Consider the following 23,545-nt stretch of genomic DNA (forward strand, 5'->3'; position numbering starts at 1 on the left):
ATTTATATATTATATACCCCCCCCCAAGACAACCCCCTCCCTTTAACACCAGTATACTGGGGTAAACCCCAAAAAATTTTTTTTAAAAAAACCCCTAGTTAAGGGGGGGAAAAAACCTGATTATCTACTTTTAAAAAGGTGTTTTTTTGTGGGGCGGGAAAACCCCCCCAAGGTTTTCAGAGACGTGAGTGTTTTTTTGGGGAAACCCAAAAAGTAAAGGGTTAAATTTTTCCCAAAAAGAAAGTTTGGTGAAGGGGGGGAACCCCCGAGTCCTTAAAAAAAAAAAAAAAAAAAAAAAAAAAAAAAAAAAATCCCTTCCTGGCCCCCCCTAAGGTAAAAAGGAAAAACCCTTTAAACCCCATGCCCGTTGGGGCCTATCCCAAAAAGGGGACGCATGGAAAAAAAAAGAATAAGGGGGAAAGTGTTGAAAAAAAGGAAAGGGGAAAAAAAAAGGGTATGAAGAGTATTTTTATGAAAAAGGGGGGGAAAAGGGGGTTTTTGGGATAAAAAGAAAAGGAGGATAAATTTTTTAAAAACCATTAAAAATTTTTTACTTCGTAAATAGTGCAAATGAAATTGCTCTGAAAGGGAAAAAATTTGGGTTTAAATTTTTCCCCCACCCATCCCATTTACTGAACAGGGTTGTGATCCCCCCAAAAAAAGTTTCGAAAAAGGGGTAGAGGGGGGTTTTGAGGGGTGGACCTTCTGGTAAAGGCGGGAATGGGGGCCCGCCGGGGGTTGGTGGTTTACAAGGGGGGGCCAAAACATTTTCCATAAAATGCTAAAATTAATATTTGTTCCCGTAACGGGTAAACGAAAGGGGGATTTTTAAAATGGTTCAAAATTTTTCCCATTCTCTTCATCTTCATTTTTTTTCCCCCTTCTATTTACCCTGTCTTCCCCTTTTACAAATAAATTTTCTTTGGGGCTGTTAAAGTTTTGAAGTTTTGACCCAGTTGATTGTGAGTAAAGGGGGAAAAACCCTTTTTTTGTGTTCCAAAAGCGTGCCCTTCGGGCCCCCCAGGGGGAAAAACATGTTGGGTGAAATGGCCCCCGCCCATGAATCAGTTTTTTTAGGGGGCTTTTTTTCATTCTTCTTGACAACAAAAACCCAAAAAATCCCGGAGAAATTTGCCCTCAAAAATTTTCCCAAAAAACCCTTCTTTTGTTTTATACAGTGCTTTTTTTTTCCCCTAGCTGAAAAAAAAGGAAAAAGGGTTTTTAAGGGTTTTTTAAATTTTTTCAGTTACAATTTTAGCTGTAAAAAAACCCCCCAGAATTACCTGGGGGTTTTTTCCCCCCTTACCCAAAAAATAAAAAAAAGTTTTTAAGGAGTGCATTTTTCCCAAGAACCCCCTTTTTGGGAAAATTGTAAAGCACTGATTTGAAAAAAAATTTTTTTAAAAAAAAAAGGTTTTAAAATAGTCCCAGCCCATGATAATAAGTTACGCACTGCAATTTCCAGCTGTTTTTTTGCCAACTTTTAAAATCCAAAGTTAAAAGCCTTTTTAGAAAAAAATTTTTTTTCCTTTTAAAAAGTAGGGGTAAGGGTTTGAAAAAAAGCCTAAATGAAAAAATTTCAGGTTGAACCCAGAAAAAAATGAAGAAAATTTTTTTTTAAAAAAATTTTTTTAATTTTTTTTTTCCCATCCCCCCCTAATCTTTTTGCAGTTAAAACTCCCGTTTAGCTAAAAGAATGAAAAAAAATTTGTAAAGCCCCCTTTCCCCCAAAGAGAAAAAAAGTTGGTGGGAAAACCCCAATAGGCTGTTATACAGCAGGGGGTTAAAGCTAGAAAAAAATTAAACAGGAAAAATTTTTTTAAAACCTAAAATCACAAATAAACAGGTAAGGGTTGCAAATGGGTTTAAAAAATTTAAAAACCCGGGGAAGCCCTTTTTTATCCACTTCCTTTCTTTTTTAAAAATTGAAATTCCGTTTTTCCTGGGCCCGTATGGAGCCCCGTTTTGGAACTTTGTTTTAACCCCCATGGAGGGGCGGCTGTGTTCCACTGCCCAGGGGCCCCCCCCTGAAGGCCCTTTATGAGTTTAAAAACCCCAAAAACAGAGCTGTAAAGAAAAAGCAAACGGGAAATGTTTTCTGGACAGTGAGGTGATGTCAGAGTTCCCCTGTTTTTTGGGGGAAAAAATTTCCCGAAAAAAAACCCCAAAAATTATTTTATATTTTTTTTAAAATTTTTCAGGAACTTTGAGTGGGGCATTAATTTTGGGGTGTGTTTTTTACAAGTAAAGTATTAAGATCAAGTAATGAAAAAATTTTTGTCCAAAGTGAATTTTTTGGGCCTTAGTAAAAAGTTGATTGTATAACGTGATACATTTGACGCTTTGCCCCATTTGCGAATAGGATTAAAACCCTTGAGTTAAAAATACAAAACTGCGGTCATTTTGTTGGTGAGGTGGACTTCACCTGGTGGGTGACATTATACAGATTTCCCGGGGAAAAAGGCAGGGGTTTAAACCCGGTTTGGCTTTGGAAGGGAAGATCAACCCCCCGGAAAAAACCCCCCTGATGTCTGCTTAAAAGTGGTAAACCGGGGGTGTGAAGTTAAACCCCCCCAAAATTAAAGACAAATCACAGTTCATGTTAGCTTGTAAAAAATTAAAATAAAATTTTACGGAAACCCCGATCACAGAATCATCGTGTATGCCTTGCGGTTGTTCCAAGACCCCCAGCCTTTGGTTAGTGCCTTCCCCCTCGTGGATGGTCATTTGCTTGCTGTGAGTCGCTTCGGGGAAACCCCAAAAAATAAAGCACAACTGATCTAGTGTGTGGATTAAACTTCATGGGGAATCACTCTTCAAAAATCAAGAGATCATGCATTTTCCCCAGGATTTATCATTAGTTTAAAAATTTTTTTTTAATTATTTATTTTTAAACAAAAAAAATTTTTATTTAAAATTTAAAAACGGGATTTTGAATAAAAGATAGGTTAAAAGATTACCACCCCTATTCAAAAGAATTAAAAAAATCTGGTTTCTGTCGAATTTAAAAACAACATTTTTCCCCAAAAACCATCTCCAGCTCCCTTTAAATCTGTTGTAATTGTTTTTGAAAATGAATTTTACTTTCAAATGCTATCTGGAAATGTTTTTTTTTTTTTTTTTAAAATTATTTTTTTTTTTTTTTTTTTAAATAGGGGTTTTTAGTTTTATTGTTTGTTTTTCCCATAGCCAAAATTGGAAGTGTGTCCTAGAGGTGGTTTTGGTTTTGTTTGCGGAAGATGTTTTAAGTTAAAAAAGTGTTGCTGAAATCGGTGCTTTGAGGATCAGATTTAACTGTTTCAACAGTTTTGGTTTTTTTGACAATTTTAATTGTTTCATTTTGAAATTTGGGAAACCACAATTGTGGAAAAACTCATTTTCCAGCACGTTTTTTTCCCCGTCTTTGATCTTGTTAGCAGCAGGGGCCCACGTCGGGGTGTGTTTGGGCCTTGACCCGTCCCAAGGTACTGGGTTTAGGGATGTTGAGCAGAATCTGGAGGTCGGGCAGCTGCTGCAGTGAAAAACCCACCCCCAAGCAGGTGGCCCTTATGGCTTTCCCTTCCCGTACGCCCCCGTCACCGCACACAAGGGGAAAAAAATTTAAACGGGAAAAATCATTTTTTGTTAGAAAAAAGGGGAAAAATCTTTTAAGATTATGAATTTTTCCCTATGCAAGAAAATAAACAAATAAAATTTAAAGATGTTTCTTTTAAAAAAAGGTTGTGGTTGTGTGTGTGTGGGGGGGAGACAAGAAATTATAGAAAAAAAAACAATTTAAAAAAAAAAAATCATCTTAAAAGTTTTAGCTGTACATTTTTTTGTGTCTTATTTTTTTTTTGAAAGTGTAAAAGCAAGGCCTGGCCATGCCCTTCTCCTGATGTAAATGCCTTTTCCCACACAAGCATTTCCGTTTTTCATTTTTAAACACTGTCATGACGAAGGGGATACCTATTAGTAAAGAGATCAGAAACATTTTTTTTTAATCACAGCACACTGTTAGCACTGTTTTTTTTTCGTGTTATGTTGTTCTCATTCTTTTTATCGGGTACAATGACTTCAAAAAACTATCAACAATAACAGACCACCAAAATCCCCCAATACCAAAAAATTTTCTGGGGTGGTTCGTTCGCATGACATGTGTGGTGTTTCCCCTGGCCCCAAAAAATTTCAAAACAGTGAAAAAATTTAAAAACCAAACGTGAGCTTTAAAAATTATGGATACAGGTTTTAAATGCCTTTAGTTATGGAAATTTTTTCTTATTTGCCCCTTTTTTGTAGATTTTTAGTCCCTCAAAAAACTTTTAGAAAACCCAAAGGGGCTTTTAAATATTGCCCTTCACTTGACGAGCAAAGAAAAAATTTACGAAAGACTGTAAATGATCATATCAGTTATCTATGTTCTTTAAAAAGATAATCAGCTAAAAAGTTACCACTTTAACGGAGAGGGGAGAGGAGAGGTGGGAGAGGGAGAGGAGGGCGAGAGAGAGAGTGAAGAGGGCTAAATGGTATGCATACTCTGTTATTTCTTCTTCTTTTCTCTTTCCCCCCCTGAATCCATCCCCCCATTGCCTGAGCGGGGTTCCCTTTCCCGTGCCTGGATGAAACAACGAGCTCATTTAGAAAATAAAAAAGGGGGGGGAAATTCCCTAATAAACCGATAAAGTGTGTGAGGTGGGGATTAAAAAAGGGGAAAGACCCCGTGTCCCTTTCCCATCCCGCTCCCGTCATGAGAACCGATGTCCCTTCCCCTGACATGGCGTTACGTCCCTGCCCGAAGAGTAGAACCTCCCTTACCCGGGCACAGTCCCCTAGAAATTTAGTTTTTCCAAAGGATAAACACCCACACCCCAGAAGATGGTGGTGTGTCGCTGATGGGCAAAAAGATCTTTAATTTCACAGCAAATGGGAAAAACCCTTTTACACAATTCCCCGTGCATGACCTGTTTCCATTTAAAATATGGTCTCCCCCCGTGAAACTGCCGATGCTCTGCTTAGGGCGCTGTCGGGAAAAACGGAGTAGTTTAAAAAAAAAACAAAAAATTTTGTTGATCTGTCTGTAGTAAAATCCGGATTGAACTCCCCGACAGAGTGCTATTTTCAGTTCCCCCTGATCTCCTCCTATCCCCCTTAACCCCGTCCCCGTCACGCGTAGGCGTGAAAGGGGATGGGAGGGGGCACATCTGAACATTGTTGGTCGGCATTCACCACCTTTAAATTACAAACAACAAAAAAGAAAAACTATTCCGTTTTAAAGTATATTCCCAAAAAATTGTGTCAACGCCTCACATTTTAACAGATTAACCCCATTTTTTCTTTTCGCCGAATTGGTCTCTTGGTCATTTATTTAAATTTTAAAAATGTCTTATAAAACACCTCACAAAATCTTCTTCTTCAGTTTTTTGTGCAATTTTTAAGATTTTGATGTACAGTATACTTGTGTTCAAGAGCTTGTATTTCATCATTGTTTTTTAAAGCCTTTTTTGGGCTCCAGCTGAAAAATTCTCCTTAACGTATGTTCTTGTGGGGTCACCGCCAATCGCCCTCTGGCCGACCCTTTGGTTTCCTAACCAAAACACAAAAAGCATCTAATAAGCCAAGCATCTATATATATTTAGACCGTGCCGAGAAAACAGACGGGGAAGGATGTGGTTTGTGTTTTGGCACGTCATGGCTACCCTAGCCTGTATATAACGGAAAATTTTTTGGAGGGTTGGACAAAAGTTTAGTATTTTATAACCCCCCCATTGTCTGTTTTAAAAAGTTTATAATAAGATTTTACGGGTTTTTAAAGAAACCGCTTTTTCAACCCCATCTGTAATGGTGGTTTTTGAATTTCAAGATCTCTCGGGGGGTTGGAATAGAAAATACATTAAAAATTTTTGGGTTTTTGAAAATCTCTTTTAAGACACTTTTTTAAAAAAATTCATTTTTCAAGATTTGGTTTTAATTTAAAATCTATATTATTTCTATAATCTATATTTTGCCATTTTGTTTTGGGTATTTTTTTTCAGGGAAAAATGGCATTTTTTTAATTTGAGAGTTTTAAGTTAATTGCAACACCACAGGGTCTAGTCAGGGTCATGGTGGATTCAGAGCCTGTCTCACTGGGTGGGATGTTGGACTAAATCCTAGATGGGATTCTAGTCCATTGCAAAGGACCATGCACTCATAGGTTCACAAATACATTCACACCTAGGGAACCTAGAACAATTAAAAGAAGCTGTCCGCCTATCGGCATGTGTTTGGAGGTGGAAAGAAAGCAGGAAGCCTGGAGAAAAGTTCAAACTGGCAGAAACACAAACAAACACAAAATCAAACCAGGGACCTTAAGCATTAGACGCATCAATCCCAAACTCACTGTGCTGCCACACCCTTAGAAAAACAATATAAATCAATTAAATCATAACGTTTTACCTCCACATCCCTCAACTATGATCAAGCAAAAAAAAAAAAAGCCAAACCTGTTAAGAAAGATTGATTTCCTGTTTGATTATGTTTGTGGTTTGTGTGTCTAATTACAAAACCAACAAGATCTTACAAAAACAACTCTTCCATAACAACTTAAAGTTACAGACCCTTTTGACCAGTTAGTGCATCAGGTCTGATGAATGTTCCTGGAAACACTGCAGTTTGCTTTGCTTCTGTATTGAACCACAAGAAGTCCAACAGTCAGGCCCCTTAACCAGACCTGCGTTCGCTTCATGTTCTTGTCCTCTTTCTTTCATACATTAATATATGCAAGAATCCAGCAGGGAAATAGGAAAATATTTAGAGGAAGCAGAGAGGTAGAAAAAAAATCTATCATTGTGAAGAAAGACTACGGAGTTTTCCATTTACCAAACTTCTGATATCAGCTGCATCTGACAAGTGAATGAGAATGTTGAAATCACAATCACACTCACACACACACACACACACACACACACACACGCTTTAATTGCTAAATAATTCATGTTTCCACAAGGTTTTGTGATATGTGAGCTAATCTAACAGTTATAAAGCTCTGTGTATTATAACTGAATATGTTGTAGTAAATTTTGCTCCTACAGTTATTTATTAAAGCATTTTTTTATTAAACTAACTTTGTGATTACTAGTAACATAAATGAATGTTTGTGTAGAAACATTAACACAATAAAGCAAAAATGGCACTGCAATCTAGATAAATGTTCTGACTGATATATTCATTTGGTCAGTGAATATGCAGTGTGTTGATGTAAAGATTCTCCACTAATCCTAATAGTACTAGACTGTAGATCTCTCCTCAACATCACACGCTCTAAGAATGTACTGGTTTCCATCTCAAACAGAACAGTTATCATTCCTATAAATCCTACTAACAATCCTATTATAAATTACATAGAAACGACATGATTTACATTGACATTATTTACTGTCTGGTGTCACTCAAATGAGAATGGGTTCCTTCTGAACCTGGTTTCTCTCAAGGTTTCTTCCTCATTTTATCTCAGGGAGTATTTCCTTGCCACAGTCACCTCTCAAATCAAATCAAATCAAATCAAGTTCTATTTGTCCCATACACATACATACAGGGTACGACATGCAGTGAAATGCTTTTTGCATCTGTTCGGTATTAACCTCTGGCTTTTTAGGGATCTATGCTTTCATTAGTGATAGATGTTAGAGATAAATTGTAATTTAATTTTATTCTATTTCTATACTTCTGTAAAGCTGCTTTGAGACAATGTCAGTTGTTAAAAGCGCTTTACAAATAAACTGAATTGATTTCCTATCTATTAAAATACTCACCAAGTCAGAATGGCATGTGCCACCTACACAAACATTGACCTTTAAACAGAATCGCCTGCATACATGAAACCAAAATGACTGCAGATTAATAGTGGATAGTACAAATTACAAATTATATTTCTAATGCTTTATCAGTTTAAATCAGAAAACATATTTTGTGTGCCAATATTTCATTTATTATACAATTAAGATATTGGACAAAAGATACATGCTCTCATTGCCAAAGTACAGTATGAATATATGCAGGTAGTAGATGTTGTAGTAACAACAACAGTAACAACAACAACAACAACAACAACAACAACAACAATAACAATAACAACAACAACAATAACAATAATAATAATAATAATAATAATTATTATTATTATTATTATTATTATAACCTCACAGTGTGGTTAAAGTGTGGTTATATAAAGAGCCCTATTTCATGTAGCATATCTCCCTCTGTTGGTCATAACATATCAAGACATGTAGGATTTGTAGGAAGTAGCTCTGTTTAAACCCTGAGTACATTATTTATAGGATTCTCTGCTTTACAAAAAATAATAATGTCAAATTAGGACTTTAATATCACAAAAGTTTTCCTGACATTTATTCATCACTTAGATGATACCTTATACCAAGGTTATGGAATTACAAATTATATGATTTAGAATTACAAAGAACATTATATTCTCAAATTATTCTATTGCACATACAGGAAAGCCAGAATGACTATAGATATAATACTAATGTAAAATATGCTGATGTTCTACAAGCTGGTAGATTCTTTATCACTCGTTGCTTGTAGATTTTTTTTTTTTTTTTTTTAAGTCCATTCCTTTTTTATGTTTATTTTAGTGTTTCGGTTTCAGCCTCTTGTCCTCTGCTTGTTCTCTTATAGATTTCAAACTGGTGTGTCAGGATCTGCTTTAGAGTGGATGGGAAACGACAGATCTCTCAGAGTTTTGCTCTTACTGAAGTGAAGTTGTTGAGCGTGTCCTATCCCTGTTGGAGCGTGACAAATCCCTGTTGAATTATATTTGAAGCAAACATTAACTTTAATCAGAAACAATTGAAATGTGCATCTTTTATGTGTTTAAACTTGTTCTGTTCGTTATTTTGCCTACCTTAATGATGGAGTAGAGGAAGTCTCATGCAGCAGAGATTGATATGAGCCAAAGCCATCATCATCATCCACTGTTGAATAAGACAGAGTTTTTTGAATAGGTATTAAGAAATCTCCAAAATGACACGTTTTTAATTTAGGCAAACCAGTAGAATTATACATCTATTTTTATTATTAAGTAGATACCCTGGATGCACCCTGTCCTGCAGAGCTATTTTAGGGTTTAGCATGCTACTTTATTTTACATATTCTACATATAAAACACAAATCTGTGGCATTTCAGGACCCAGGGTTGATGTAATTGTCACAATCTCAAATTCAGTCTTCTGAAACTCATGACTTTAACTGTAAAAAAAAAGTCTATAAGGAACACAATTAAAATTATTCATTTGGTTAGAACCCAATCACCACTGTATTGTACAGTACCACTGCACTTCAGTTCTTTTAATTTCTTGATAAAATGAATTTTTAAAAAACGTACTGTAAGGTGGAAGCGAGATCATGCTGCTGTGTTCCTTTCTGACGTGTAACATCCTTTGTGAGGTTTGATTGCTGACAGTGGAACGTTGCTTCTCAAATTTCTCACAGATTTCTTTATCTAACTGAAAAGGACAGCTCTTGTTATTTGCCACTACTTGTTCAATCTTTCTCATCAGTTCAGGGACTTGTACAGCTGCTTTCTTTCCTTTAGTGTCCATAACATGGTATCTGTTCCCACATTTTTCTACAAGCCGCTGCAGTGCATCCCCTTCACTCTCAATGTGCAGTTCTATGTCTATGTCTTCCATCCAGGCCCCAGTAGTGAACAGCACTATGGTGTGATTCCAGATGCAGTCACCAAGAAGTTGCAGATATTCTTCAGTAATGCGTTTGTTCACCTCTTTGAAGGGAAAAGCTGCTCGCACGACCAGAAGGAAAACAACAGGTGCACCTTTGGAACAATGAGTGTGAACACTCTGCACTATCTGCCAGTCAAGCTCAGGTGTTTCCTCCAAATCATGGACCCAGTCCCAGCCTGGAGTGTCTACTACAACTACCTGTCTTCCTGCTACTTGTCCATGTTGCTGCTCACTCTGAAAAGTCTTTTGTCTGGAAAAAAGGTTTTTGCCTAACATAATGTTTCCAGTTGTGGTCTTTCCAGCTTTTCTATAACCAATTAATACAATGTTGACCTCAGGATCACTAGGCAAGGCTCCTGTAAACAAACAGAAATATTCAGAAATGATTTCTCAATGCATTTAATTAACTCACAGCAGGTTATAGGAAAATGATAACCCGATGTTATTAGTCTAAAATGAATAAAATTATAATTAAATCTGTTCATATCCAGCTTGATAAAAGAACCCTATTGAAAACTGAAATTGTGTGATTTTAAGAACAGACAGAAAAACCCATTAGCAAATTTTTTGTCACCTTTTTCAGATACTGAAGTTGCTCCTCTTTTCGATTTTTGTGCCTCTTCTGCCATCAGTCTCCTCTCTTTAGCTTTGTCTTCTGCCATCTTCCTCTTCTTTTGGAGCCCGTGAAAAATCTTCTGGTCCATTTCAAAATGGCCACCACCGTTACTAGCAACAACCTCATCAATCTTTTCCAGCAGCTCAGAAACCTGAGAGCGATCATCCTTTTTGTTGTTGTTGAACACATGGTACATGTTGTTACATTTCTGCACTAGCCACTGCAGAGCTCTCCCTTGACTCTCAATAAACTGCTCAATCGTTGTTTCTCCCAGAAAGTCCCCACAGGTGAACAGTACCATGGTGTGTCTCCAAACATTCTCACCAAAAAGCTGCAAGTGCTGCTCCGTTGCCCTCCTGTTCATTTCAGTGAACGAAGTGTCTAAACGGACAAACACAAGCAAAACGTGGGGTCCTGGTGGACACTGAGTTACGCTAAGCACCAGTTCCTGCTTGCAAAGCTCAGTAGTGTACTCGACTGGGTGAATTCTCCATCGTCCTGGAGTATCCACTACAGTAACATGCCTTCCTTGAACGTCTCCTTCACGTTTCACACACTTTGACATCCTCTTTTTCGGAAATGTCATAAATGCTTCCTGTGCCAGGATTGTGTTTCCTGTTGAGCTCTTTCCAGAAAACTGATATCCTGTTAGCAAAAGTCTGATCTCAGAACTGTGACTTGTGCTTCCTATAAAAATAAAGAGCAAAATGGCATCTTAAAATTACTTTGTTCTACCAGTAAGAGCAATTTTTAAAAATCTCCAAATCTTATATATACTACAGACAGGATGAATGATTTACCAGCATTTACAAATAAAATTATAATAAATATGTAATATTCTACTTACCCATTTTTGATCTCAGCATCTCTCTCAGTTTCTTTGTCTTTTGTAGCCTTTGTTCTGCTCGTTTATCTTCAGCTTCCCTCCATTTCTGAACAAGGTAGATCTTCCCGTGTATCTCATAGTGTTTGTCTTTGTTTTTCTGTACCATGTCATCTATCTTCTTTAGTAGTTCTCTGACCTGAATTCTATCACCCTGATTTGTGTCACTGAGAATGTGATATCTGTGTCCACATTTACTTGCAATCCTCTTGAAAGCTTCTCCTGATTCCTTAACACATTTTCCTTGCTGTTTGCCACATGAGTATAATAATATTGTATGATCCCAAACTTCCTGGCCAAGAAGCTCTGTGTGCTCCTCCATTGAGAGAGCCATGTCCTTTGTGACCTCCTCCTCACCAATAGCTAGAAGGATGGCGTGAGGTCCAGGCTCACACAGAATCATGCTGAGCATTAGTTCTTGTTTATCTCGTTTTGTTGTGTCAATCAGAGGAAGTCTGGACCATCGATTAGGTGTGACTACCACTGTTACTTTTCTACCAGCTATCTCTCCATCTCTCTTCATGCACTTGCTACTATTCTGAGACACAAACACTTCTCTCCCGAGGATGATGTTTCCAATTGAAGCTACATTCACCTCACGGGGTCCAATTATGATAATCCTCAGATCTGAGAGACATGTGAAATTTATAGTCAGTTATGTGATCTTGTTATAAAGCAGTACATTTGGTCAGTCACACTAATGATAAAACAATGAAATTAATTCAATCATGTCTTTGTGCTATAGCACATATGCAGAACAAGCGATTTTTGTCAAAATTGAAGGGAGACTGAAAGGAGAAAGATGCAGGGGGCTATTATAAGTGACATACTTCAGTCTGCTTAAAAAAGTCCCTGAAAGTCAAATTTGAATCCAATTCAGAGTCCAATCTGTGGCACCGTTTGAAAATTTCAGTGAACAAACATCCAGCCAAGCTAAAGACTGATTAAGAGGCAGCAACAATTTCTTAGAGCTCATGGTTGTTCTTTTTTCTTGACATGATTTAGACGTACTGTACACCAGAGAGCTCCAGAATATCAAACTCCTAAAGTTTCTGCTTTTATAGACATAGTCACACATTTGTGACTTTTATTTATAACATTTGGCTGCTAATTACTCACTCAGGAAAGGTGTGTTTTTACATTTTAACCTGTTTCTTTATGTTGGTTTAATTTTTAGTTTGTTTCGTTCTTGGTTTATGGAAGTTGGTGAGGGAAACTGAATTGTTATTTATAATTATAATTAAATAATGGTTGCATTTCTTGTCCCCATGAATGTACATTTGATTCTCTTGGCTTTTTTCTTAACTTCATAAGAATGAACTTGTCCTGGACTTGTTTTGTTAGCTGTATGAACTTAATGATAAAGTAATTTATGCTTTCTAACAAAGCAACATTCCTCATGTGCTGCTTCCGGGAACAGGTGCAAATATACTGAGATTACGTGACATATGACAGCAATGTGACTAAATGGAAATTCACCAAAAAATATTGTGGTTTTCAAACTATTTTGCAAACTATATTGATTTTTCTTTGGAATCATATAATGCTAAGTGTTTTGCTTCATTTGATTTCGTAACATGGTCATAGAAACAACAACTGACCAATACTGTAGTTTAAAAAGTATTTGTGAAATTCACCTGACTCTTGAGGTGGGTCTCCAAATGAAGCCATCCTCAGTGCTGTCACAACCTAGAAATATGTTTACACGCAAAATTTAAAGATGGACAAAAAATAAATATTATAATAATAAAAACACAACAAATTAATTCCTAAAGAACAAATCACAAATGTAGACAGAAATATAATTTTATACAAACACCAGACACGACCCAGCAACTGAATGAGGATGTAACCAGACGTTATTGTAAGTTTAGAGTCTTTGTAAGAACAGTTGTTTTTCTGCCCATACTCCTGACATTCAATGTACATTTTGAAAATCACACAGACCAAACATTAAATATACACTGATTTATAAAATAGCTTAGTCTATTAAACCAGCGGAAAAGAGAAAAAAGTCTTTTTACTTCACCTGTGTATTGAGCTGTAGGACCGAACCACTCCCCACACAGAACAGTGAGAAATAAAGTGTACACACAAACAGAATCTTGTGTACACTCAGAAAACTGGATGGACTACTTTGTGAAGAAAACGAAACAAAAAACTCAACACACTCTCTAAGATAAGATTAACAGTTAAGTCGCATAACAAATACCAACCTACCCAACAAAAACTCTGAGAGTAAGGAAATATCAGGTGATGTGTTTTTGAGTTGGAGTCCTCTGGTACATTTTAAAAAATTACTAACACCAAAAGATTGTCAGTGAGTCACATCTATCTCTCATCTATTCTAACACACAAGTATGCTGATACATAAAAATAAGAGAAGCACAGCATTGACTGCATACTTCAATAGTTCAGTTTATTCTCTGATATTTTATATATTCACCAAAATATTAAAATTGCATACTATTATATTTCATTATATAAACTGTACATGAAAGCGAAGGCACATTTATACACTGTAGAATCTGAGCAAGTAGATTTCATTCACTTCCAGTTCAACATTATTAGTTGAATTTACTCTCACACACACACACTACACCCTCACTAACTATTCAGTCACACCCACAGCTTTCAGCACCTGTACAACAACAACAGGGGAATCTGTGATGGCATGAAGGTCAGGCTGTGAGTGACATGGATCTGGATCATTAGTACATTATTACATCTGTAAAAAGTCATAGTGTACTATACGTTTACAGCAACAAAACTGTTTAAAGTGTAAACACAAGTAAAATAATGAAGAGCATTAACAGGTAAAGCAAACACAGTCTGCTGGTGTGATGTGGCCACTGCATTAATCAAATTATATTACTTTTCTATTTTAGTTCAGGTAACTGTAATGGCAGCTTTATTTCTTCTACATGGACATGTAGTGAAATGAAGAAAAAACATTTCAGAAAGAAAATTACAGTAATTTACAGCTTTTTACAATTCAACAAACTGGGGGGAGAAAACAAACAAACAAAAAATTAGGAATAGACAGAGAGATACTCCATGAGGCTGGTAAACCTCTGCTAATCTCCGTCCATATCCACTCCTCCTTTCTTTTCTTCTTATATCCCTTTCCAGTGCATTCACATCAGCACATTTGTACATATATAAAGTTCAGCTAAAAACTGAGTGCAAGTTGCACCACATGCTTGTTCCATCTTTTTCTACACTGCAACAGCGATTATCGCCTCGTCTGTACATCTTCATCCTCCTAAACCCACTAGAACAATCCTTTGGCTTTCTTCAAATTCACCTGCTTCCATCCTGGCAAAGCTTCATACTCCATCCTCGTCATCTCCAGGCCTTTCTGTAAAAGTAACAGAGACACAAAAACACAAACACATGGTATTTGAGGAAACATTAAGCTGACTGGATTTCTTGCTTTTTTCACATGGTCCTTTTCAATATCTAAAGTTCTGCCAAACACTCACACGTTTAAAACTGAAATGTTCACGAAGGCATGAAGAGAAAATCCCTGCCTTTTCTTTTAGTTTTAGACACACTCTTTACCCAGTTATTAGGTATGCCTTATAGCTATACTTATAGCTGTCAGCTTAAATTATTATATCAGTTATTTGGTAGATATAAATATATTAACAGCAGCCTGTCTTTTGCTATGCAGGACTTCACCCCAACATTCAAACTAGTGCAACAAACAAGAGAGTCAGTGCTGTGCTTGTTCATTTCTACAGCACAGACAGAAGAAAGCGGACATGTTTTTTAACAGTAGTTACAGTCAGTAATAATACAAAGAACTCTACAGTATATGGTGAGTGTAACTGATAAAAGGGCCTGTAAATGTAGCTTACATATAAGGCATATGTGCATGTCTACAATAGTGCAGTACTAGTGTTTCAATACAACAGGTCACACAAGCCTCTTCATTTACAGTATTTAAAAAAATACTATAGGTCTATTCAACGTAGACCTATAATAATGTAGACAACAACGTAGAGCACCTATAATAATACCATATAATACAACTATAGTCTTAATAATTGTCCTAACAGGACATAACAGCTATGGTATTTTATTTGTCATACTGTAGTCAGAGGTACATGCTAAATTATTTCAATACAGTGTAGCTTTGTTGTGAGAAATCAGCTTGCTGACCAGTATTTGGCATTATTCATTATTAATAGGTGTAAGACATTACTGCTTCTGAGGTTATAGAGGTTAATAGCAGTAATTATCTACTAAATAAATAGACATTATTGTATATATACACATACATAAATACACATTATATATATTATATACACACCCCACCCACCTACACACACACATACACCAGTATATCTGTGGGTAACACCAGGAATTCTAATCTAATAAAAACAAAATCAGTTAAATGGTGAGAAACACATGCATTATCTACATTTAAAAAAGTGTGTTATCTTGTGTGGCAGGATTTGTCCCATACACATACATACAGGGTACGACATGCAGTGAAATGCTTTTTGCATCTGTTCGGTATTAACCTCTGGCTTTTTAGGGATTTATGCTTTCATTAGTGATAGATGTTAAAGATAAATTATAATTTAATTTTAAATTAGCAATTTTTTATTCTATTTCTATACTTCTGTAAAGCTGCTTTGAGACAATGTCAGTTGTTAAAAGCGCTTTACAAATAAACTGAATTGATTTCCTATCTATTAAAATACTCACCAAGTCAGAATGGCATGTGCCACCTACACAAACATTGACCTTTAAACAGAATCGCCTGCATACATGAAACCAAAATGACTGCAGATTAATAGTGGATTTGCCAAAGTAAAAATTATATTTCTAATGCTTTATCAGTTTAAATCAGAAAACATATTTTGTGTGCCAATATTTAATTTATTATACAATTAAGATATTGGACAAAAGATACATGCTCTCATTGCCAAAGTACAGTATGAATATATGCAGGTAGTAGATGTTGTAGTAACAACAACAGTAGCAACAACAACAACAACAACAATAATAACAATAACAACAACAACAACAATATTATTATTATTATTATTGTTGTTGTTGTTATTGTTATTATTATTATAACCTCACAGTGTGGTTAAAGTGTGGTTAAATAAAGAGCCCTATTTCATGTAGCATATCTCCCTCTGGGGGGCACGGTGGCTTAGTGGTTAGCATGTTCGCCTCACACCTCCAGGGTCGGGGTTCGATTCCCGCCTCCACCCTTGTGTGTGGAGTTTGCATGTTCTCCCCGTGCCTCGGGGGTTTCCTCCGGGTACTCCGGTTTCCTCCCCCGGTCCAAAGACATGCATGGTAGGTTGATTGGCATCTCTGGAAAATTGTCCGTAGTGTGTGATTGCGTGAGTGAATGTGTGTGCCCTGCGATGGGTTGGCACTCCGTCCAGGGTGTATCCTGCCTTGATGCCCGATGACGCCTGAGATAGGCACAGGCTCCCCGTGACCCGAGGTAGTTCGGATAAGCGGTAGAAGATGAATGAATGAATATCTCCCTCTGTTGGTCATAACATATCAAGACATGTAGGATTTGTAGGAAGTAGCTCTGTTTAAACCCTGAGTACATTATTTATAGGATTCTCTGCTTTACAAAAAATAATAATGTATAAATTCTGACTTTAATATCACAAAAGTTTTCCTGACATTTATTCTTCACTTAGATGATACCTTATACCAAGGTTATGGAATTACAAATAATACGATTTAGAATTACAAGGAACATTATAATCTCAACTTATTCTATTGCACATACAGGAAAGCCAGAATGACTATAGATATAATACTAATGTAAAATATGCTGATGTTCTACAAGCTGGTAGATTCTTTATCACTCGTTGCTTGTAGATTTTTTTTTTTTTTAAGTCCATTCCTTTTTTATGTTTATTTTAGTGTTTCGGTTTCAGCCTCTTGTCCTCTGCTTGTTCTCTTATAGATTTCAAACTGGTGTGTCAGGATCTGCTTTAGAGTGGATGGGAAACGACAGATCTCTCAGAGTTTTGCTCTTACTGAAGTGAAGTTGTTGAGCGTGACCTATCCCTGTTGGAGCGTGACAAATCCCTGTTGAATTATATTTGAAGCAAACATTTAATCAGACTTTAATCAGAAACAATTGAAATGTGCATCTTTTATGTGTTTAAACTTGTTCTGTTCGTTATTTTGCCTACCTTAATGATGGAGTAGAGGAAGTCTCATGCAGCAGAGATTGATATGAGCCAAAGCCATCATCATCATCCACTGTTGAATAAGACAGAGTTTTTTGAATAGGTATTAAGAAATCTCCAAAATGACACGTTTTTAATTTAGGCAAACCAGTAGAATTATACATCTATTTTTATTATTAAGTAGATACCCTGGATGCACCCTGTCCTGCAGAGCTATTTTAGGGTTTAGCATTCTACTTTATTTTACATATTCTACATATAAAACACAAATCTGTGGCATTTCAGGACCCAGGGTTGATGTAATTGTCACAATCTCAAATTCAGTCTTCTGAAACTCATGACTTTAACTGTAAAATAAAAAGTCTATAAGGAACACAATTAAAATTATTCATTTGGTTAGAACCCAATCACCACTGTATTGTACAGTACCACTGCACTTCAGTTCTTTTAATTTCTTGATAAAATGAATTTTTAAAAAACGTACTGTAAGGTGGAAGCGAGATCATGCTGCTGTATTCCTTTCTGACGTGTAACATCCTTTGTGAGGTTTGATTGCTGACAGTGGAACGTTGCTTTTCAAATTTCTCACAGATTTCTTTGTCTATGTGAAAAGGACAGCTCTTGTTATTTGCCACTACTTGTTCAATCTTTCTCATCAGTTCAGGGACTTGTACAGCTGCTTTCTTTCCTTTAGTGTCCATAACATGGTATCTGTTCCCACATTTTTCTACAAGCCGCTGCAGTGCATCCCCTTCACTCTCAATGTGCAGTTCTATGTCTACGTCTTCCATCCAGGCCCCAGTAGTGAACAGCACTATGGTGTGATTCCAGATGCAGTCACCAAGAAGTTGCAGATATTCTTCAGTAATGCGTTTGTTCACCTCTTTGAAGGGAAAAGCTGCTCGCACGACCAGAAGGAAAACAACAGGTGCACCTTTGGAACAATGAGTGTGAACACTCTGCACTATCTGCCAGTCAAGCTCAGGTGTTTCCTCCAAATCATGGACCCAGTCCCAGCCTGGAGTGTCTACTACAACTACCTGTCTTCCTGCTACTTGTCCATGTTGCTGCTCACTCTGAAAAGTCTTTTGTCTGGAAAAAAGGTTTTTGCCTAACATAATGTTTCCAGTTGTGGTCTTTCCAGCTTTTCTATAACCAATTAATACAATGTTGACCTCAGGATCACTAGGCAAGGCTCCTGTAAACAAACAGAAATATTCAGAAATGATTTCTCAATGCATTTAATTAACTCACAGCAGGTTATAGGAAAATGATAACCCGATGTTATTAGTCAAAAATGAATAAAATTATAATTAAATCTGTTCATATCCAGCTTGATAAAAGAACCCTATTGAAAACTGAAATTGTGTGATTTTAAGAACGGACAGAAAAACCCATTAGCAAATTTTTTGTCACCTTTTTCAGATACTGAAGTTGCTCCTCTTTTCGATTTTTGTGCCTCTTCTGCCATCAGTCTCCTCTCTTTAGCTTTGTCTTCTGCCATCTTCCTCTTCTTTTGGAGCCCGTGAAAAATCTTCTGGTCCATTTCAAAATGGCCACCACCGTTACTAGCAACAACCTCATCAATCTTTTCCAGCAGCTCAGAAACCTGAGAGCGATCATCCTTTTTGTTGTTGTTGAACACATGGTACATGTTGTTACATTTCTGCACTAGCCACTGCAGAGCTTGCCCTTGACTCTCAATAAACTGCTCAATCGTTGTTTCTCCCAGAAAGTCCCCACAGGTGAACAGTACCATGGTGTGTCTCCAAACATTCTCACCAAAAAGCTGCAAGTGCTGCTCCGTTGCCCTCCTGTTCATTTCAGTGAACGAAGTGTCTAAACGGACAAACACAAGCAAAACGTGGGGTCCTGGTGGACACTGAGTTACGCTAAGCACCAGGTCCTGCTTGCAAAGCTCAGTAGTGTACTCGACTGGGTGAATTCTCCATCGTCCTGGAGTATCCACTACAGTAACATGCCTTCCTTGAACGTCTCCTTCACGTTTCACACACTTTGACATCCTCTTTTTCGGAAATGTCATAAATGCTTCCTGTGCCAGGATTGTGTTTCCTGTTGAGCTCTTTCCAGAAAACTGATATCCTGTTAGCAAAAGTCTGATCTCAGAACTGTGACTTGTGCTTCCTATAAAAATAAAGAGCAAAATGGCATCTTAAAATTACTTTGTTCTACCAGTAAGAGCAATTTTTAAAAATCTCCAAATCTTATATATACTACAGACAGGATGAATGATTTACCAGCATTTACAAATAAAATTATAATAAATATGTAATATTCTACTTACCCATTTTTGATCTCAGCATCTCTCTCAGTTTCTTTGTCTTTTGTAGCCTTTGTTCTGCTCGTTTATCTTCAGCTTCCCTCCATTTCTGAACAAGGTAGATCTTCCCGTGTATCTCACAGTGTTTGCCTTTGTTTTTCTGTACCATGTCATCTATCTTCTTTAGTAGTTCTCTGACCTGAATACTATCACCCTGATTTGTGTCACTGAGAATGTGATATCTGTGTCCACATTTACTTGCAATCCTCTTGAAAGCTTCTCCTGATTCCTTAACACATTTTCCTTGCTGTTTGCCACATGAGTATAATAATATTGTATGATCCCAAACTTCCTGGCCAAGAAGCTCTGTGTGCTCCTCCATTGAGAGAGCCATGTCCTTTGTGACCTCCTCCTCACCAATAGCTAGAAGGATGGCGTGAGGTCCAGGCTCACACAGAATCATACTGAGCATTAGTTCTTGTTTATCTCGTTTTGTTGTGTCAATCAGAGGAAGTCTGGACCATTGATTAGGTGGGACTACCACTGTTACTTTTCTACCAGCTATCTCTCCATCTCTCTTTATGCACTTGCTACTATTCTGAGATACAAACTCCTCTCTCCCAAGGATGATGTTTCCAGTTGAAGCCACGTTTACCTCACGGGGTCCAATTATGATAATCCTCAGATCTGAGAGACATGTGAAATTTATAGTCAGTTATGTGATCTTGTTATAAAGCAGTACATGTGGCCTGTCACGCTAATGATAAAACAAGGAAATACAGTAGATGCAAACACTTCTTTGTGCTATAGCATATATGCAAAACAGTATACATTCATTCATTTTCTACCGCTTATCCGAACTACCTCGGGTCACGGGGAGCCTGTGCCTATCTCAGGCGTCATTGGGCATCAAGGCAGGATACACCCTGGACGGAGTGCCAACCCATCGCAGGGCACACACACACTCTCATTCACTCACGCAATCACACACTAGGGACAATTTTTCCAGAGATGCCAATCAACCTACCGTGCATGTCTTTGGACCGGGGGAGGAAACCGGAGTACCCGGAGGAAACCCCCAAGGCACGGGGAGAACATGCAAACTCCACACACACAAGGTGGAGGCGGGAATCGAACCCCGACCCTGGAGGTGTGAGGCGAACGTGCTAACCACTAAGCCACCGTGCCCCCCAAACAGTATACAGTGACTTGCAAAAGTATTTATCCCCCTGGAATTCATCTAATTTATATTTGAATAACCAATAATAAACATACCTATGTATTTCATTCTGTTTTTCAGTGTGAAGAGACCAACATTGAGAACTGCATAAGATTCAAAGCATTAAGTGTGACTCAATCTAAATTCATTCCATATCTTATTCTACATCATCCCTACAGTGAAATATGGTGGTGGCAACATTATGCTTTTGGGAATTTTTTCTTTAAAACCTCCTTTAGTACCTTTTTTGTGTCTACAACAGCCAACCTGAAGTCTGGAGCCAATTTGCCAGGACAAATGAGTGAAAAATCATTCCCAAACAGTGCACAAAAATAATAATAGACCCAGACATAATAATAGACCCAATAAAAAAAGACCCAGACAGACTATGTTATTGAATAGTTTACTAGTTAAGAAAGCAGCATACAGAATAATTTAATCATTATTCTGTAAGGTTTTCTGTCAATTAATGTATTTTGCTGTCAAAATGTATTATAATGGCATATTACAGTAGTTAATAATCCAAATCTTATTAAATCATTTAAAGGCAGTGAAAACCTTTCCAAGGCACTGTACAGTGCCCACTTACCTAGATTTTATGCATTTGTTGACACATTCAGCAACCTTAATGGCCTTTATCATTTAATTTACTAAATATGTCTAACATTTAAATGTACAATCATATGGTGATAAAACCTTGTTGGTTACAAAAATATTTGTCCTCAACCCTGACCAGTTTATACTGATGAAAAGCATTCTCACAGCATGATGCTCCCAGCACCATGATTCACTGTGATTTGGTGTTTTCAGTATGATGAGACATTACAAGGACTGCTCTTGTAACCTCTTGTAATCTGCGTGGTGAAGTTTGTTAATGTATGTTATCTTCACAACATTCTTCTTCTAGAAACAGGTGTGTTTATATCAAGATCACATGACACATTAACTGCAAATTTCATAGTGGTGGAATAATTATACAATGCACTGTAATGTTGAGCATTAATGCTAAAGTTTTTGCTATTTGCTTTACACACATGATCAGAGAAACAATGACAACTGACCAATAGTTTAAGAAGTATTTGTGAAATTTACCTGACTCTTGAGGTGAGTCTCCAATTGAAGCCATTCTCAGTGCTGTCACAACATAGAAATATGTTCACACTCAAAATGTAGAGCTGGATAAACAAGTACACAGAACTTTTAATGTACTCCATCATTTAAAAATAGAAATCATACACAGGATAAATCACACACACACTATCTTTAGTTGATATGAGGATGTACAGTAACCAGATGTATTATTAAAAGTCTTTATAAGAACAGTTGTTTTTTCTGCCCTTACTCCTGAATTTCAAGGTAGATTTTGAAAATCACACAGACCAAACATTAAGCTGATTTATTAATCACTGTGCATATTTGGTCTATTAAACTAAAGAAAATGAGTAAAAATGTCTTTTTAATTTACCTGTATCTTGATCTGTATGGCCGAACCACTCCTCACACAGTACAGTGAGAAATGAACAGTGTACAAAAACACAATCTGGTGTACACTCAGAAAACTGGATGGACTACATTGTGGAGAAAATGAAACCAAAAACTCAACACAGACTCTAAGATAAAAAAACATTTTTAGTCACATACCAAATACCAACCTGCCCAACAAAACAACGGAGAATGAGGAAATGTCAGGTGATTTTATTTTTGCGCTAAAATCTTCTGGTAAATTAAAATATACAAACCCCACAACAATCCCAATGTGTTTGTGTAATCTAACTCTCATCTAATCAAACAAATACACATCTAGATTTTTTTTTAAAGTTGCTGATACCTAAAAAAAAGTAGCAGAACAGTGACTGCATATTTTAACAGTTCACTGTTCATTCTCTGGTATTATTTTATATATATTCACAAAATATTAAAATTGCATACTATTATATTCCATTATAAAAATGTATATATATGGATGGATATGGATATGGATATGGATGGATGGAAGGATGGATACAACTTTATTGTCATTGCATAGTACAGGTACACAACAACGAAATGCAGTTTGGCATCTTCTGTACCAGAAGTGCAAAATCTAGCAGTCGGGCAAAAGTGCAGATAAATATCTAGCATATTTACAGCAAGTGGTATATATGAAAGTGTAACCGGTGTTAAAAGGGATGTGTATTAATTAATTTATTTTTAATTCACGCAAAATCCTTGCTTTTGGTTGAGATTAATAACGATGTACTCGAAGAATAAAAAGGGAAAAAGGAACAGTAAAGTTATTTTATTTTTTAAGTTTTGTGGGCGTTTCGTCTGTGACGTCAGCACCACGCGCTCTCGCTCCAGTCCGAATGAGACCTGAGCAGAGCGAGGTTGGTGTTTTAAGCGCTCCGGTTTATAATGTGGAAAAATAATAAAATGTTATTGTTAAATAATGGTTCCTTGTTAGCTAAAATATCGGAAGAATATATATGTACAATAAAACGATGTAACATGAAAGTGTTTTACCTGCAGCAGAAGTTGTGTTTGTAATTGAGGGAATGCAGTGTCACGTTGTCCATTAGCATAAAAGTTGGCCTGTTAAGCGTGGTTGCTAATTCCGTGTTTGTGTCGGAATGTTTAGCAGGGGCAGGCGACGAGTGTGCAAT

The 23,545-nt window shown here is 36.8% G+C and overlaps 2 protein-coding genes across 5 annotated transcripts; both read right to left on the bottom strand.

Moving 5' to 3' along the window:
* Positions 1–7,928: 7,928 nt before the first annotated feature.
* On the bottom strand, positions 7,929–13,282 carry LOC132863945 (GTPase IMAP family member 8-like). The gene is made up of 7 exons (XM_060897060.1): positions 13,248–13,282; positions 12,856–12,907; positions 11,183–11,845; positions 10,294–11,022; positions 9,362–10,075; positions 8,882–8,951; positions 7,929–8,780 (listed from the first exon to the last, which is right to left on the bottom strand). Exons 2-7 carry the CDS (start codon positions 12,887–12,889, stop codon positions 8,726–8,728), a joined length of 2,265 nt encoding a protein of 754 aa, XP_060753043.1. The 5' UTR covers positions 12,890–12,907; positions 13,248–13,282; the 3' UTR covers positions 7,929–8,725.
* A 2,808-nt stretch (positions 13,283–16,090) lies between these two features.
* LOC132863911 (GTPase IMAP family member 8-like) lies at positions 16,091–22,466 on the bottom strand. 4 transcript variants are annotated; one of them, XM_060896997.1, is made up of 8 exons: positions 22,369–22,466; positions 21,996–22,037; positions 20,960–21,007; positions 19,709–20,371; positions 18,820–19,548; positions 17,888–18,601; positions 17,407–17,476; positions 16,091–17,299 (listed from the first exon to the last, which is right to left on the bottom strand). In XM_060896997.1, the coding sequence occupies exons 2-8, from the start codon at positions 22,027–22,029 to the stop codon at positions 17,245–17,247; spliced, it is 2,313 nt and encodes a 770-aa protein (XP_060752980.1). In that variant the 5' UTR covers positions 22,030–22,037; positions 22,369–22,466; the 3' UTR covers positions 16,091–17,244. The 4 variants fall into 4 exon arrangements, with proteins under 4 accessions (XP_060752980.1, XP_060752990.1, XP_060753006.1 ...); XM_060897007.1 differs by having other exon boundaries at positions 21,996–22,078; positions 22,369–22,420; XM_060897023.1 differs by lacking the exon at positions 20,960–21,007.
* Between the last annotated feature and the right edge of the window lie 1,079 nt (positions 22,467–23,545).

This window comes from Tachysurus vachellii, chromosome 2 (assembly GCF_030014155.1).
Source record: "Tachysurus vachellii isolate PV-2020 chromosome 2, HZAU_Pvac_v1, whole genome shotgun sequence".
Lineage (NCBI taxonomy): Eukaryota > Metazoa > Chordata > Actinopteri > Siluriformes > Bagridae > Tachysurus > Tachysurus vachellii.